Source organism: Diceros bicornis, chromosome 15 (genome assembly GCF_020826845.1).
Source record: "Diceros bicornis minor isolate mBicDic1 chromosome 15, mDicBic1.mat.cur, whole genome shotgun sequence".
Lineage (NCBI taxonomy): Eukaryota > Metazoa > Chordata > Mammalia > Perissodactyla > Rhinocerotidae > Diceros > Diceros bicornis.
Window position 1 is genome coordinate 39,728,963 of NC_080754.1, and position 16,357 is coordinate 39,745,319.

General features: G+C 41.5%; 1 protein-coding gene across 1 annotated transcript in view; it reads left to right on the top strand.

Moving 5' to 3' along the window:
- The first annotated feature begins 556 nt into the window (after positions 1-556).
- Positions 557-16,357, top strand: part of PARL (presenilin associated rhomboid like) — a 48,176-nt gene continuing 32,375 nt past the window's right edge. The window contains exons 1-4 of the mRNA XM_058556233.1: positions 557-696; positions 9,820-10,015; positions 10,495-10,635; positions 13,041-13,089. Coding sequence (XP_058412216.1) covers positions 572-696; positions 9,820-10,015; positions 10,495-10,635; positions 13,041-13,089 — 511 coding nt within the window. The 5' untranslated portion in view covers positions 557-571. The remainder of the gene's footprint in view (positions 697-9,819; positions 10,016-10,494; positions 10,636-13,040; positions 13,090-16,357) is intronic.

Sequence of the window (16,357 nt, forward strand, 5' to 3'; positions counted from 1 at the left end):
TCCCAGGCGTGCACCAAGGCACTGCTTCTCCGGCCATGCTGAGGTCGCGTCCCACATTACAGCAACTAGAAGGATGTGCAGCTATGACATACAACTATCTACTGGGACTTTGGGGGAAAAAATAAATAAAATTAAAAAAAGAAAAGAAAACTTGGGTTGCCCTGTTGGTTCCCCCATTCACTTCTCTCCGAGCCTCTGAGCCACTGTAAATTAGTGATGACAATATCTACCTCAAGCGTTTTGTAAGGATTAAATGCAACAACCTAGGTAAAGAGGCTGGCACATGGCATTACTCAACAAATGCTAGTTGTCTTTCCTCTTTTTCCACTGGGCCTCAATGTGGCGGAGGCAGGGCGGCTGTCCCGCGCCGCTCCCAGGCGCGGCTCTAGCGGTGGGGGCAGAAGGGCGGCCCCTGGGCAGGTCTCCGGTGACTCCAGCCAGTCGGCTTCGGCTCGGCCGCGCGGGGGCGCTCTAGGCTGCGCCTCGGCGCTCTATGGTTCTTCCTCGCTCCGGAAGTGGTTCCGTGGCAGGGTTGGTAAGGTCGGGCCATGGTGGGGCAGAGGTTGGGAAGATGGCGTGGCGAGGTTGGGCGCACAGAGGCTGGGGCTGCGGCCAGGCGTGGGCTCCGGTGGCCGGCGGCCGCAGCTGCGGGGAGCTCCCTGCGGTCCTGGGCTCGCCGCGGCTGCTCAGAGTCAGGTAATGACCGCCGCCCCGGGCGGGCTTTGCGCCTCTCGGCCCCTCGGCTCCGGCCGCGCAGGCCCCTCTTGCTGCTGCCAGCTCACCCGGTCCTCGTCCGTCCCTTCCTCTCTCCCTCCGCCTTTCGCCTCCGTCCGGTCTTCGCTTCTCGCCGCGCCACCTTGCCCCGGGGTGCCCAGTGACCAGCCCCCGCCCAGCTCTTCGTGAGCCCGCGCTGTCCCCTTGCCCATCAGGAGGGACGTGACGGGAAGGGCAACTAATCTCTGAGGGCTAATTGCGTGCCACGCCTCATAATCCCGCGAGGAAGGTGTTGGACCCATTGTTTAAGTGAAGCAGTTACACAGCTGGTAGAATGGCAGAGCTGAGATTTTATTCTCTATCACTCTTTATAAAACCTATGTTCTACTACAAATTACCTTCTTTAGAGTTTAGAGAACTAAGAGAAGACGGAGTCAGAGGAGGGCGTCACTTTACCTCTTGCAAATTGGTAGGAGAGGCTTTTCTATTGGAGAATTGAGACGGTGGAATATTTGGTTTCCAGGTGATTTGGGAAGAAAACTGCTCGAGTCTTTCCGAGTAGAAGCTGTATCAAGATTTTGGTCTATCAGTATTTGCTGTTTTTGCGTTAGGGTAATTCAGTTCTAAATTGCGAGGAGAAATCCCTCAACTGTCCAAGATTCGGATATTTTTTGGCTCTGAAATTTGTTCCTGTTCTTTAATCCAGAGTTTCAACCTTCCCCATTTCTGACTTGGTTAGATGGGTGCCTGGAATCCACCTCATTGATGGTAGCAGAGAACGTAAAGTGTTGATCAACGCGGGGGCGAGCCATGGTAAAGAATTGAGGCTCCAGTGCGGTGGAGCCGTTGCCTAATCTTAAGAATCAACTGGAGTGGTTGTAGAATATATTATTTCCCAGGGCCCACCCCGGTCCTGTCAACTTAGAGGGGGGCGGGGGTGGGCGCAGGGAGACGAGTGGCAGAACCTGTAGTTCTAACAAGCACTCCAAGTGAGTTAGATCAGGGATTTGTGAAAAACTTGCAAATATTGTACTTTAACTTCATGGTACCCTGTAACATGGAGCTTCAAGCTCTAATCTTAACCTCCTGGGGAGATGGAGAATGAGGAAGGAGGTCAGGTGGAAGTGTGAGAGTTCAATGGTCCTGATTCCATTGTTTAGTTCGAAATTGCGTAAGGTTTGAGGGGGAAGAAAAATGAATATGGCTAGAAGGAAGCAACAGGTGTGTTAAATATTAAAGATATGCATTAGGAAGGGAAAGGAAAAGAAAAATAACGTGATTATTGAGGAGCCTCCAGTAAAAATTGGAGACCGTTCTAAAAAACAAATGAAGAAATGCATGTGATGTTGAAGGTTAGCATCTAATTTTTTTAAAGTTTGCCATTTATCAAAGTTTGAAATCAAAGTTTGAAAATGACATTTTTGTGGTTGCATAGAAAAATGAGCATTACGGGAGAACGTAAGTAAGCTGGAAATAGAATATATGCCTACTTGCCTCTGGAAATAAGCGCTTAAAGTTAGTACGAAGCGTGAATTACCTTGTATGTAACTTGATTAGGTCTGGTTTGACTTGCTGTGGTTCTAAAATTAGTATGCAGAAGAATAAAGTCACGGATATGGTTAAAAAGCAGAGTTTTGGGCCCAATCCTTGTGATTCTGATGTAATAGGCCTGAAGTGTGGCTGAGAATTTGCATTTTTTACAAGCACTACAAGTGGTGATAGAAGAGTTCCGTAAACCACAGCAGTCCCAAGGCAGCCCACCAGCCAGGAATGGTTTCTACATTTTTTTTTTTATCATTTTATTGAGGTCATATTGGCTTATAATGTTGTGTAAATTTAAGGTGTACATTATTATGTATCATTTTCTGTATAGACTGCATTGTGTTTCTATATTTTTAAAGGATTGCAAAACAAAACAATAATATGTGACAGATTTAAGTTGTTCTTCACAAAGACTAAAATATTTACTATCTGGCCTTTTTCAGAAAAAAGGAGAAAAATCTCAATTTAGGCTCTTCAGAAGCTTTTCACCATTATCAAACTTCTGGCAGCACTTCTGAAAAATGGTTTAGGCTTGAAAGAAGCCTGCATACTTTGTCAGTTGTATGGAACTATCTAAGAGAAAATAGTTGATTGTAGCAGTTACACAGAGCTTAAATTTTTTAGATTGGGGTGATAGTCAAGATATATTTAGGTAAAATACTTGACACATTAGTATATCAGGTATATTCAGTTCTTTTCCCTGTTTAATTCACCATCTATTAACTCAAGATGGGTTTTAAGAAAATTTTGGCGTGTAAGAGTTTATGTAGAATTCCCCTCTCTCCTAAATACATCTATTTTCTGTTAAGTGGAATGAATCTATTCTGTGTTTGCTTGGACACATCTTGTCTCCATTTGAACATTAGGCTGTTTCTACTCAATTTATTCGCACAAATCTTTAGTAACATAGACGTTAGTGCTGACTTGTACATAAATCTAAGTTGCATTGTCTTTGTCCTCACACTGTTAAAAACAATTCCCGAGACTGTTACCTCATTCACCATTAAGCCAACAAATACATAGATATGACTTTTTCTTTTTAAAAGTTGTGGGATCAGGGGCCGGCTCAGTGGCATAGTGGTTAAGTTTGTATGCTCTGCTTCAGCAGCCCCGGGTTCACAGGTTCAGATCCTGGGTACGGACTGACGCACGGCTCATCAAGCCACACTGTGACAGTGTCCCACATATGAAATAGAGGAAGATGGGCACAGATGTTAGCTCAGAGTCAATCTTCCTCAGCAAAAAAAAAAAAAAAAAAAGATTAAAAAAAAAGTCATGAGATCCTATTAAAAAACTGAACCATAGGGCCAGCCCCGTGGCTTAGCGGTTAAGTGCGCGCACTCCGCTGCTGGCGGCCCGGGGTTTGGATCCCGGGTGTGCACCGACGCACCGCTTCTCGGGCCATGCTGAGGCCGCGTCCCACATGCAGCAACTAGAAGGATGTGCAGCTATGACACACAACTATCTACTGGGGCTTTGGGGGGGAAAAATAAATAAAATTATAAAAAAAAAAACTGAACCATAACAATTGTGTAGATCTCATGTATTCCTAAGATCTTCCCACTTCGGGCATGTTAGGTTGCTTTCACAAATCGTGAGTTATTGGTAGAAGGAACAAAGCAGCAGAGCGAAAAGGCAGATCTGTCTTCGTGAGTTGGTATATACCTCTAGTGACCTTCTCCTCCCATCCCATCCCACCCCCACCCCACCATCCATTTTAGTGTGTTGCTTCAACTTTGTTTCCTGAACTTATTTCAGGTAACTCGTTTATTTTTCCATCTTATATACCGATCTGAATGGGTAGAGCTAAAGAACCGAAGCCTGTAAATGTGATCTCAGGGGCCGGCCCCGTGGCGTAGCGGTTAAGTGTGCGCCCTCCGCTGCTGGCGCCCCGGTTCGGATCCCGGGCGTGCACCGATGCACCGCTTGCCAGGTCATGCTGTGGCAGCGTCCCACATAAAGTGGAGGAAGATGGGCACAGGTGTTAGCTCAGGGCTGATCTTCCTCACACACACACAAAAAATATGATCTCAAACATTTGCAATTAGGGACATTTAACATGTTTTTTCTGGTTGGTCTTGCCTTTTAAGAAATTTAAAACAAAAGCTCCCTAAGGACAAGAATGTACCTTGTCATATAATGTGTGATGAAGTACTTATTACATTTAAAGCATGCTTGTACTAACAGAAAACCCAACTCCAACCAACCTAAGCGATTAGGGGAATTGATTGGTTTCTGCAGTTAAAAAGTCCAGAGATAAGGACTGGCTTCTGGTAAGGCAAGCTCCAGTGTTTCAGATTGTCACCAGGACTCCATTTTTCTCCATGGCTTGGCTCTGCCTCCTAAATGTTGGCTTTATTCTCTCGGCATACTATCTCCTTGTTGTAAGACGGCTGCTAGCAGCTCTTGGGGCTATATACTTTTAGATTCAAATCCAGCAGAAAAAGTTCACTTCCCCAATATTACAAACAAAATCTTGAAATTGAACTTCACTGGACCAGATTGGCCTAACTTGGGACATGTGTCCATCCTTGAATCCCTTCAAGTTGCCAGGGAACGGGATGTGTAGATTTAAGCCAGTCAGGAGTTGGTGTGCTTCCCCAAATAGATCAAATGGCTGGAAATTCCAGGTTACTGTTTGGAGAGCCATGGATGCTGGAAGTCAGCCAAAAATGCTCACGGCTGTTAGCTCTAGTGAAACTTTTCATTTTTTTTTTTTGTTTGTTTGTTTTTTTTTGTGAGGAGATCAGCCCTGAGCTAACATCCGCCAATCCTCCTCTTTTTTTGCTGAGGAAGACGGCCCTGGGCTAGCATCGGTGCCTATCTTCCTCCACTTTATATGGGACGCCGCCACAGCATGGCTTACCAAGCAGTGCGTCGGTGCGCGCCCGGATCCGAACCAGCGAACCCCGGGCCGCCCCAGCGGAGCGCGCGCACTTAACCGCTTGCGCCACCGGGCCGGCCCCTCTAGTGAAACTTTTGTATTGGAATTTTTTGTTTTGTTACAAATCCTAATTTTTGTTCCATAGGGTTAACCTGTAGATAACTGTTCTAATTTAAGTAGAAATATTGTCGGAAGAGTGGGGGATTAAAGTGGTTCATGAACCAGTTCAGGCATTATCTAGGACGAGTTGGCAAACTCATTTTGTGAAAGACCAGATAGACGATAGGGCCACACGTGGTCTCTGTCACATATTCTTTGTCTTTTCTTTTAAACAAAATGCATTTTCTTTCAAAATGCAAAAACCATTGTTAGCTGGAGGACCAAATCCACCCTGCAGGCCATAGTTTGTCAATCTGTAATTTAGGAGCTTGTTTAGAAATGCAGAATCTCAGATTTATCCCATCCCAGACCTACTGAATTAGAATCTGATTTAACAAGATCCGCAGGTGATTTGTGTGTACATTAAAGTTTTTCCCAAACCTGTGGTAGATCTCAACCCTGCCTGCACCTGAGAATCGCCTGGGGTGCTCTTAAAAATACTGATATCTTGGTCCCACTCCTGGAGATTCTCATTTAATCGGTATGAAGTGGAGCCGTGGTATAGTACTTTTAAGAGCTCACCAGGCAATTCTTTTTTTTTTTTTTGCGAGGAGGACTAGCCCTGAGCTAACATCTGATGCCGATCCTCCCCTTTTTTCTTGAGGAAGGTTGGCCCTGGGCTAACATCCATGCCCGTCTTCCTCTACTTTATATGGGACGCCGCCACAGCAATGGCTTAACAAGCCGTGTGTCGGTGTGTGCCCATGATCCGAACCTGCAAACCCCGGGCCGCCGCAGCGGAGCGCGCTCACTTAACCGCTGTACTACCAGGCCGGCCCCTCACCAGGCAGTTCTAATGTGTAGTATAGGAGAGGAAAAGCTGTTTTCCCTCTACCAATCTTACGTTCATTGGCTGGGGCCCTGTAAATTAGACTGACAAAAGACAGATTAGTGAGAAAAACAAACAAGTTTATGAACTTGTGCATTGCACATACACACAGGAGTACTCAGTGATGAGTAACCCAAAGGGGTGGTTTGAACTTGGACTTATATAGCATTTTAACCAAAGAACAACAAAGTTTTAGAGAAAAGACAAGACAAAGAAAAAGGACTTGGAGTTTCTAGGGCAGCAAATTGTGAGAAGGTAGTATATGAGAGAACTAATGGAAGACAGGGCTAGTTAGTAAAGTTTGTCATGTAGATTTGTCTGGTGCCTTCTCTGGGCTCATGAGGGTCTAGAGTTGTCTCGTGATAATTTCTCTCCTTGTAGAGAGGAGAGAGTGGGTACACCTTTACGAATTTATATCCTGCTTTTAGGCATTTAGGGGCAGTGCAGAGAGCTTTTTTTTGTATCTGCTTCTTCTTAGTTGCCTTCAGCTCAAACTAATCCTTATTCCAAAGTGGTATATTTTGGAGTGTCATATTCTGCTGCTCTTTAGGAGTCAGGATTGAGAATTACTGTTCTAGACTAAGCTTTCAGAGTCATAACTGTCTCTGCCACAGCTGATGTGGTAGATTTAAAAACATGGCCACAATAATTTGCAGCTCCTCGCATCCAGAGTGGGAATCTGTTTCCCTGTTCTTTGAAGCTGGGTTGGCTTGGTGACTTGTGTTGACCAGTAAGTAGCATGTGGCAGAAGTAATGTGCAAGGTCCAGAGTCTGGGCCTAAAGAGACCTTGCAGCTTTAGCCTTTTCCCTCTTGGAACACTCCCACTGCCGTGGTAGAAGCCCCTGCCAGACTGTTGATTACTGAAAGATTACTACTGATTTGGAGAGAGATGGCCAGCTGACAACTAGTACCAAGGCTCCAGATGTGGGAGTGAGGCCATCTTAGACTCTCCAGCTCCAGTTGAGCAGTCAAATGACTGGCTGCATGAGTGACCCCAGGTGAGACCAGCAAAAGAACTGCCCAGTTGAGGGCAGGTAACTTACAGAATCATGAGAAATAAGTTAGGGGTTTAGGTTATTTAAGTTTGGGGGCAGCTAGTTATATAATAATAAATGAGATGACTGGGGAAGCTGCTGCCAAATCAGGATCTGCTGACCAAAGTAAGAACTATGCTGCCTCCACTGTTATTTTCACTAGCAAAATTGATGCTTTGTGTCCTGCCTTCTCACTAAACTCAATTCTGACTTCAGATATTGTGCCAGTGTATCTGATTAGCAGATCCTGATGACATCCAGAATCCTAACCAAAAGGATACCTGGGAAATTCAGTTTTTAGCTTTCTAGTCCCTGCAGCGTATGAATGTACCCTAGGTAATAGGAATAGATGTTCAATGAGCCAAGACATAGTACTTAATTCTATCCAACAAGTTCTGAATGTCCAACTGTAATTCCCAATGGATATACTCTTAATATATGTATTCTGCATCTGAACTTAACCCTGGGGCCACCTTGTGTGAGATGTTCTTGGAGTCCTCAGCCCCACACTTATTTCTGTTGAGATTCTCAAGGTAAATATTATTCTGGGCAAAAGGTCTAGCTTTGCTTCAAGTCCAGATTCCCAACCTGGTATGTTTGTGTTCCTTTTCAAACATTGTGCTTCAGAATTTTAAATGAGTTGGTGAGATTAAATCCTGCCATTCTAAAGGTAATGTCAGTTAGGAATGCTTTTGGCTGTAAGTTAGTTTATTGTTGTTTAAACTAACAATCATTCTTGACCCCTTCTTTCCTCTAGCAGATAATTACCTTTTCTTTATTACGGCTGAGCGTGGTGGTTGAGCTACAGTGAATACTGAAGTGATAATCTAGTTGTGGTCCAGGCAATAAATGAGATAAGTGTAAGAGTATATTAAAGATGCTTTAGGACTCAAGGAGTACAGAGGAGACACTCAACCCAAGGGAGTTAAGGAAGGCTTCCTGGAGGAGGAGATAAATGAACTGAATTCTGAAGGGCACAAAAAAGTTAACAAAGGGTGGTATGTACCAGAACAAGAGAGTAGCGTTGCTTGAGTTTGATGGGGTGATGAAAAATTCTTGTGGAGTTTAAAGCAGGGGAACAATATTACATTTGTGCTTAATAAAATGTGGGGGATGAATTGGAGTAGGGCATTATTGGACCCAAAGTGTTAGCAAATGGCAGAGTATTCTAGGCCAGAAGGGGTGAGCTAAGGAGTTGTGTTGGAAGTAGAGATTTTGGGCTTTCTGAGAGGGCATTTGAGGAACCGTTGAATGTTTGAGGAGGGGTGATATGAGGAAGGGAGAAGAACATGCAACATGTTAAAATGTCTGAAGTTAAGTGAGCTGTTACTGTAAGCCAGGCATGAGATAAGGGATGAAAACAATATTTTTATTTGACTGACTTGGTTTTTAATTGGATGGTAAAAATAAAGAAGAGGGAGAACTCCACAATGACTTCTGGATTTTTAACCTCAGTGATTGAGAGAACCGTGGTCCCACTAGAAGAACAAAGAAGTAAGAAAATGGAGCTGTTTGTAGAGGAGGAGGAGTTCCCTTTTGATTATGTTGGTTTTAAAGTAATGGGGAGCATATCCAAGTGGAAATGTCCAATATATAGTCGGAAATACAAGACAAGAAAATTGAGGTTAGGACTAAAGAAATATATTTGAATAATTTACTTGCTTAGAAGTCATCCAGGGCACAGAAATGAATTTATTCTTTTATTCAACCCAAGTGTTTCAGGGGCTGGATTACAAAGATGAGAAGGCCTGTCTGATTTCTGCTTTCAAGGAGCTTTGAGTCTGGAAGGATAGTGTGTTTAGAGTACAGCGAAAACCAACAGGAACTGGCCACTACATCGTCTACCTCGGGAAGTTACAGTTTTATAAAAGAAAAAAAATGTTCCACGAATTTATATGGGCTGAGTTTGAAATGGAGATTGTAGAGGAACTATTGGAGCCTCCGAGTATATCTATCATTAAGGGATAGGAGAAAAGGGGAAGCCATCAGAAAAGTGAATTTGAAGAGCAGGGAGTGCAGTCTTACAGGAGCTGGGGCTGGAAGGTGTGATCAGTAGTGTCAGATGTTTTGAGGAAGTCCAGCTCTAAGGACTTAAACAGCAAAATCCTTTACAAGACATTTGGTGGGTGTCCCAAAACTGTTAGTGCAATAAATAGGGGGAGAGGTGGGGAATATCCGTTAATTGATATTGGTCAGTACTTTTATAAAAGGAAATAGTTAATTGAATTTGGAGTGACTTCAGGGATAATACTCAATATTTAAATATTTGTTCTGGAAATTGACCAGACTTCAAACAAAATAACAGAGCCATTCTATGCTAATTCAAACCAACAACTTGGAGTTCTCCAGCTTTTTATAGGACTGCAAACTCTGTGTAGAGGATAGATACAAATTAATTTGTTGATTGATACACAGTAACAGCTCAAACAAGTTCCCTGTAGAGTTGGTGTAGTTTTTTGTCTCTCTGCTTTTCCAGAAGGGCACCAGTTCAATGTTTGGCTTTGAATCCTACCTAGGAGTAGGAATCTTGGCTTCGTTTCGGGTACAGAGTGAGAATAAACTGAGACATTGACAATACAGGCCAGGTGGGGAGGTTCACAGAGGTTGACGTTTGCAATATGCAGCTCTGTTTCTAATCTGTTATTTTCCCCTGTAGGTTTAACTTTTTTATTCAGCAAAAATGTGGATTCAGAAAAGCACCCAGGAAGGTTGAACCTCGAAGATCAGACACAGGAACAAGTGGTGAAGCATACAAGAGAAGTGCTTTGATTCCTCCTGTAGAAGAAACAGTCTTTTATCCTTCTCCCTATCCTATAAGGACTCTTGTAAAGCCTTTTTTTTTTACTGTTGGGGTAAGAGCTCGCGTCACTAGGAGTTACCTGCCTTGCTGTGGGTGCAGTGTTAAAGTACCGTTGGTCCTATTTGGGCTCCCTTAAAGTAAAGACAAGTGGAGGAGGATCAAAAGGATCTGGGTATCTGGGGTCATGAATGATTACAGGAGAACAGGAATTTAGTAATTGTTAGAATTTAGTTTACTTATGTAAGCCCTAGAGAAGAAACTTATCTGCCTCTTATTTGGTATAACATTTCAAGTGATGCTAAATTGATATTTTGAATTTTATTTGAAAATTTCTAGCTGTAAATAGGCCCCAGGGTACTGTGAAGTTAATAAAATAGGAAACAAATGTTCTTTTCACCTAATAGGTTTCACTGTGCCAGATGTTCCTTCTGTTGGTTTGTAAAAGCAATGGAAATGAAATATTGTCCTTCGAACTATGCATAGATCTATTTCTCTCTTAAGTTTCTTTTGTAATATATAAATTTTATATAGTTTACAGGCTGTGCATTTGGATCAGCTGCTATTTGGCAATATGAATCACTGAAATCCAGGGTCCAGAGTTATTTTGATGGTATAAAAGCTGATTGGTTGGATAGCATAAGACCACAAAAGGAAGGAGACTTCAGAAAGGAGGTAAAGATAAACATGGCTTTCTTTGTTCTAGTTGGTCACAATTTTTGAAGTCTGATTATTTATGAAATGTTTTAGTTAATGGCAACATTAGATCAGTAAATGTAAGTAAAATCGGTGCATTTAATATTCTTCTCTAGAGTCATTTCATTGTAGTAAATATTTATTAATGTTTTGTATGTCTGGCAATGTTGTATTTGACAGTGTTCCAAGAAGTTTGTCCCTCTGCCCACGGGTATCAAGAAACACCACGGATAGTTGTTAAAAATTAATGTTTTGGGGCCTCTCTCAAATAACCCTGCTGGATTATTTTAGAGTACATATTAGAATCACAGGAAGTTTTTCAAAATATTTATGCCTTAGGGGTAGAGATGCTATGTGGATTTTAAAAAGCTTCTCAGGGATTTGATGTTTACATACCTCGGGTAGATATCCACTGTTGAGTGTTTCTGACTGTGCTCAGGGGATGAGGATGCAAGAAAAGGGTACAAATATAGAGCTTTTAGAGCTTTTCATTGCTGCATATGCAGGTTGATGGCCTTGTTTTCTCTGAACTGATTTTTTAATATATTGCCTTTCAGATAAAACATATTTATTTCACTTGACAATGCTTATTGAGCACTGAAGCCATAAGCTAGTATGTGGGTGCAGGTCCATTTGGTTTTCAAGCACCTTCATTTCTTTATGACATGGTGCCCCTCCAATGGAGAGAGGGTTGATGTCCTCTTCAATTTTCTCCTTCCTAGGAACTTAATCCTGGCCAGAGGGAGCCTGAAAGGGCAGCCTTGGGTTTTCTTTTTCCTAGTGATAGTTCAAGGTTCCTTTAAGTAGGGAGAAGGATTCATTCCTCCTTGTTTCCCCATAGACACATACAAGAAGCATGAGCCCTACCTATTTAGAGAGGCTTTATGTCAGAAGAACAATGGATGTAATATGTGCTCTTTTTTTTTTTGGTGAGGAGATCAGCCCTGTGCTAACATCTGCCAATCCTCCTCTTTTTTTGCTGAGGAAGACTGGCCCTGGGCTAACATCTGTGCCCGTCTTCCTCCACTTTATATGGGACACCGCCACAGCATGGCTTGCCAGGCAGCGCATCTGTGTGCACCCGGGATCCCAACCGGCGAACCCCGGGCCGCCGCAATGGAGCGCGCACACTTAACCACTTGTGCCACCGGGCCGGCCACAAGGGATGTAATGTTTGCAGGTGAAAACTACAACTACTAGCAGTGATTTTTATTCAGTGCAATATGTTTGAGAAGACAGTGAAACTGAGCTGTTCTGAAATCCTGGATCCCTTAGAAAGCTACAGGTTTCCAGGACATCTGCACTATAGAGTTTTGATAGCCAAATGGTTCGTTAGAATGGTGAAAAATGACATAAGCAATATACATAATCTTCATCTAAAGAGGGATGTGTATAATGGTTAAAGTGTAGGCTATAAAATATAAAATTCATGACTATTAAAGAAAATTGAAACAATATATAGATATAACATAGGAAGTGAAAGTCCTGGGAACCTCTGCCACACCACACTATATATATAGTGAATAAGGTCTGAGAGCTCATACATAATTTAGTTATGATTACAAAAATGGAATCATTATTATATATAGATCAATATACATATTAATCTCTAACTTTTTTTTTTACCTTGGATTTCTTTCCATATTAGTGTACCAAGTCTGTTTCAATTTCGTAGTTAGACCATGTTTTTTATTAAAAAAACTTTAATCATGGAAAATTTCAAACAGATAAAAAAGGAAAGAGAATAGTATTATGAACCCCTATCATCCAGCTTCATTGATTATTGACACACGGCCAACTTTACTTCATCTGATTCCTTTTCTTTCCCTTTCCTCCCTGCCACTGATTACTATAAAGCAAATCCTAGGCATATTTCATCCATGAAAATTTCAATGTGTCCCTGAAAGATCAGGATTCTCTGTTTCTTTTTGTAAACCTCAATGCTATTATTATACAAAAAAAGCAATTTTAGTAGAAAATATTCTCAGAATTTTTAAACTAGATTGGACCTTGGTGAATAATCACTTACTTGATATCAATCTGTATCTCATAGTGTGCTAGGTGCTTTACGTTACTGATATTCCTCACAACAGTACTGCTAGGGATCTATTACTGTCTCCATTTTATATATCAGGAAACTGATATATAAAATGCTCTCTGAGGTCACAGAGCTAATCAGTGGCTCTGTGTAGAGAATATAGGCTGTTTGCCTATAAAACACCTATGCTTTCCACTCTTCCATATGTTATGTCTGTTGTTCACCAGTGATTTTTACAGATGAGGAATCCCTCTTTTATGCACAAAGCATTTTCTTTCTGGCTTTTCATTTTCTTAGCCTGAAGGTATTTACCATATGGTGATATGCAATTTTCCTTCTGTTTTAGATTAACAAGTGGTGGAATAACCTAAGTGATGGCCAGCGGACTGTGACAGGTTTGTGTTAGCTTACACGTTTTAGCCATTCAAGGGAAGAGAAATCAAACCAAAAGGTACAGTATGTTACAGTCAATGGCTTTTGTACCATGCTCAACAGTGGTTTAGAAGACAGTCTCTGTACCTTGAAGCTAATGTAACAATATAAAAAGTAGTGTGGCATAAAGGTATACATGATACTCTGGGTCAGTTATTTTCTAATTTTGATCTAGTATGATACTGATCAAATGATCTATCTTTGTTGTGGAATTCTAGCTTGTAAAATATGTTATGAGTAACTAAAGGGGACATTGATTAAGTACCTTCTTTATGCAGCATGCTTTATACACACTTTCTCCCTTCCTCACAGGGTTGCTTACAGGGTAGTTATCTCCCTTTTTACAGATAAGGAAACTGGCTTTCAGAGCAGGAACTTTTGCAAGGTCACATGGCTAGTAAGTAGTAGAGCTGAGTTTCAAAACCCAGGTCTGTCTCATTCTAAAGCCAATTTTCTCTTGACTACACCATGCTGGTTATAAAACCCTCTTTAAATATAAGCATACCATGCATATCACCATGGTAATTTTATTTTTGTTTTTTGTAAATTTTTATAGAAAGAGAAATCTGGCTCTTCAAGGTAACAGTTGTGCAATATTCTATGGACTTAGTTATTTGAGAAATTTTGGGAAATGGATTTGTAAGTTCTTTAACAATTGTGCAGAAAGAAAAAGAAATCTTCCTAGAGGAATAGCAAAGTATTGCTTTTTCTCAAATATAGTTAGATTTAATGGTACTTTTAATTTTCTGCATCTACCTCAGTGGAGAAAAGGTGCTTATCTTTCTTCATTCAGGCTATTTCCTATGTCTGGAAGGTTTAATTTTTCTGTCTCCTTGTTGGAACCTGGTCCAGTCTTCAAGCTTATGGTTCAGACATTGCTTTCTGCAGGAAGTGCTTTCTTTTTTTCTGAACTCATTATACTTTTTAATCATTTATAACACAACCTGCCTTATATAATTATACATGTAGCATCTTTGAGAACAATGATGAGATTTTTCATTTTGTTGTAGTACCTAGCACATATCTTGCACACAGTAAGGCACTCAGTTAAAATCTGTTGAGTGAATAAATGTTGAATGGAATCTTGAATCAAAGGATTGAAATTTTTCAAAGTATATTGTTATGCTGTAGAATTGATTAGTCAGTGAGGTCTTAATAAGTATGATGACTTCAGAGATAGCTCTATAATAGCACATCTGTTTCCATTGAGATTAATAGGTTTTTTTTGGTTTGTCTGCTTGTTTTCTGAAAGTAACCAAAATTAACAGCATTTCCTTAGGGGGTAGCAAAGCTTTGATTTCTTTTGATATTTTCAAAGTATCTCACAATTAGTTGATACCTAGTGTTCTTTGAAGATGGTAAAGATTTTATGCCATTTAACATTGGAAGGAACCTGGGATCTGAATTTAAAACCTTTCTCATGCCAATACATAGTTTATTCAAAGAAGTTGGTATTTGGAGATAGTTAAAAATCAGAATTCTCTCTGCTAACCACCTTTTTTTTTTTAGTCGAATCAGTCATTTGACATGAAGGACATAGCAGTAGAGAGAGACAGATGTGATCTACCTAGAAACTTCGATATAAAGTGCTTTGAGTCACATAAATGCAAATGGTCATGCTAAAGATCTTAAATCCTTATTGTCAGGTTGTCTAAGTGACTTTTAAAGGCTCAGAATGTGATCTGTTCAGTGTTACCTCAGACTTCTTTTGTAGGAAATAAATTATTCTAGTAGCAGTGACTCTAGCTTTACAACATTTGTTAGTGTTCTTTTTTTTTTGTGAGGAAGATCGGCCCTGAGCTGACATCTGCCAGTCCTCCTCTTTTTGCTGGGGAAGACTGGCCCTGGGCTAACATCCATGCCCATCTTCCTCCACTTTATATGGGACGCCGCCACAGCATGGCTTGCCAAGCAGTGTGTCGGTGCACGCCCGGGATCCAAACCGGCGAACCCCGGGCTGCCGCAGTGGAGCACGCGCACTTGTGCCACCGGGCCGGCCCCTGTTAGTGTTCTTAATAATCAACTAACTATATACTAAGATTCTCATGATTAATAAACTTGTGCTTTAGTTATGTCTTGTTTCTTTTCAGAGGGGTCAATTCGTCCAGCTTATTACCTTGCTTAGCTTTCCCGATTGCTTCCCTTAGGCTGATCCTAAGTGAGGTTGGCTCAGCTCCTAGTTTTAATCGAGGATAGATTTATGGGGTGATAGATTCACACTGTGCCTCTCTCTCCTTGGATTGTAGATGTTCTCTGAGTGTTATTTCTTTTCTTTTTGTGTTTTGAAAGAATTTGACAAGTCCTTAGGAGGCTGCTGACTTAGAGAGTTTCCGAGCTTTGTGAGACCAGTGTGCTTCTTTTCTTTGTAGTGCTCACACCTAGACAGTGGCAGCATGAAAGCTCTAGTAGGTTAAAGATTTCTCACTATCACACCAAACATTTCACTTAAGGATTCCTTGCTGTCTGAATCTAATGGGCTCATGAATTTGGATGGCAAGATTTTGGATATAGCAAGTTCAGACAGCAAAATGTTTTATCCAAGTGCCTTTGGTTCCTGAGCTTGAGATAGCAAAAGAAATATCTGAACTTTATCCATGTATCTTTGGTTCCTAGGTTTGGATAAGAACAGTTCAAACCATAAGGAATACTGTAATTTATTTTATTGTTAAGGTGGAGTCCAGTGGTGAGGTGAAAAACCTCCCTTCCTTAGAGCTGATGTCAGGTTTAGAGTCCCTAGGTTTTGGCTCTTCTATCTCAATCTGTCCTTGGGAATCACTTTTTCAAGATGTGCTGGAGAACTGGTCTTAATCCTTTTTGGTTGGTTGGTTGGTTTGCAGATTTTTTTGGTCTTAATTGTTACATAGAACTCTCTCTCCAAACTTCACATTGCTCTGAAAAAAAGTTTTTATAAGTTCAGTTGGTATTTGTGGGATGAGGGGTGAGTGTCAGGTAGCATTTTTCAGAGTTAGACATGTCCCTGGTGCTTTTACATTTCAGCTAGTCTCCTATTCTATTGCCTTGATCCACAGGCCTTTTTTATTTTTGCTACGGAAGAATCACCCTGACCTAACATCTGTCCCAATCTTCCTCTTTTTTTGCTTGAGGAAGATTAGCCCTGAGCTAACATCCGTGCCAGTCTTCCTCTATTTTGTATGTGGGTTGCCGCCACAGCATGGCTGACAAGTGGTGTAGGTCTGCACCTGGGATCTGAACCCATGAACCCGGGCTGCC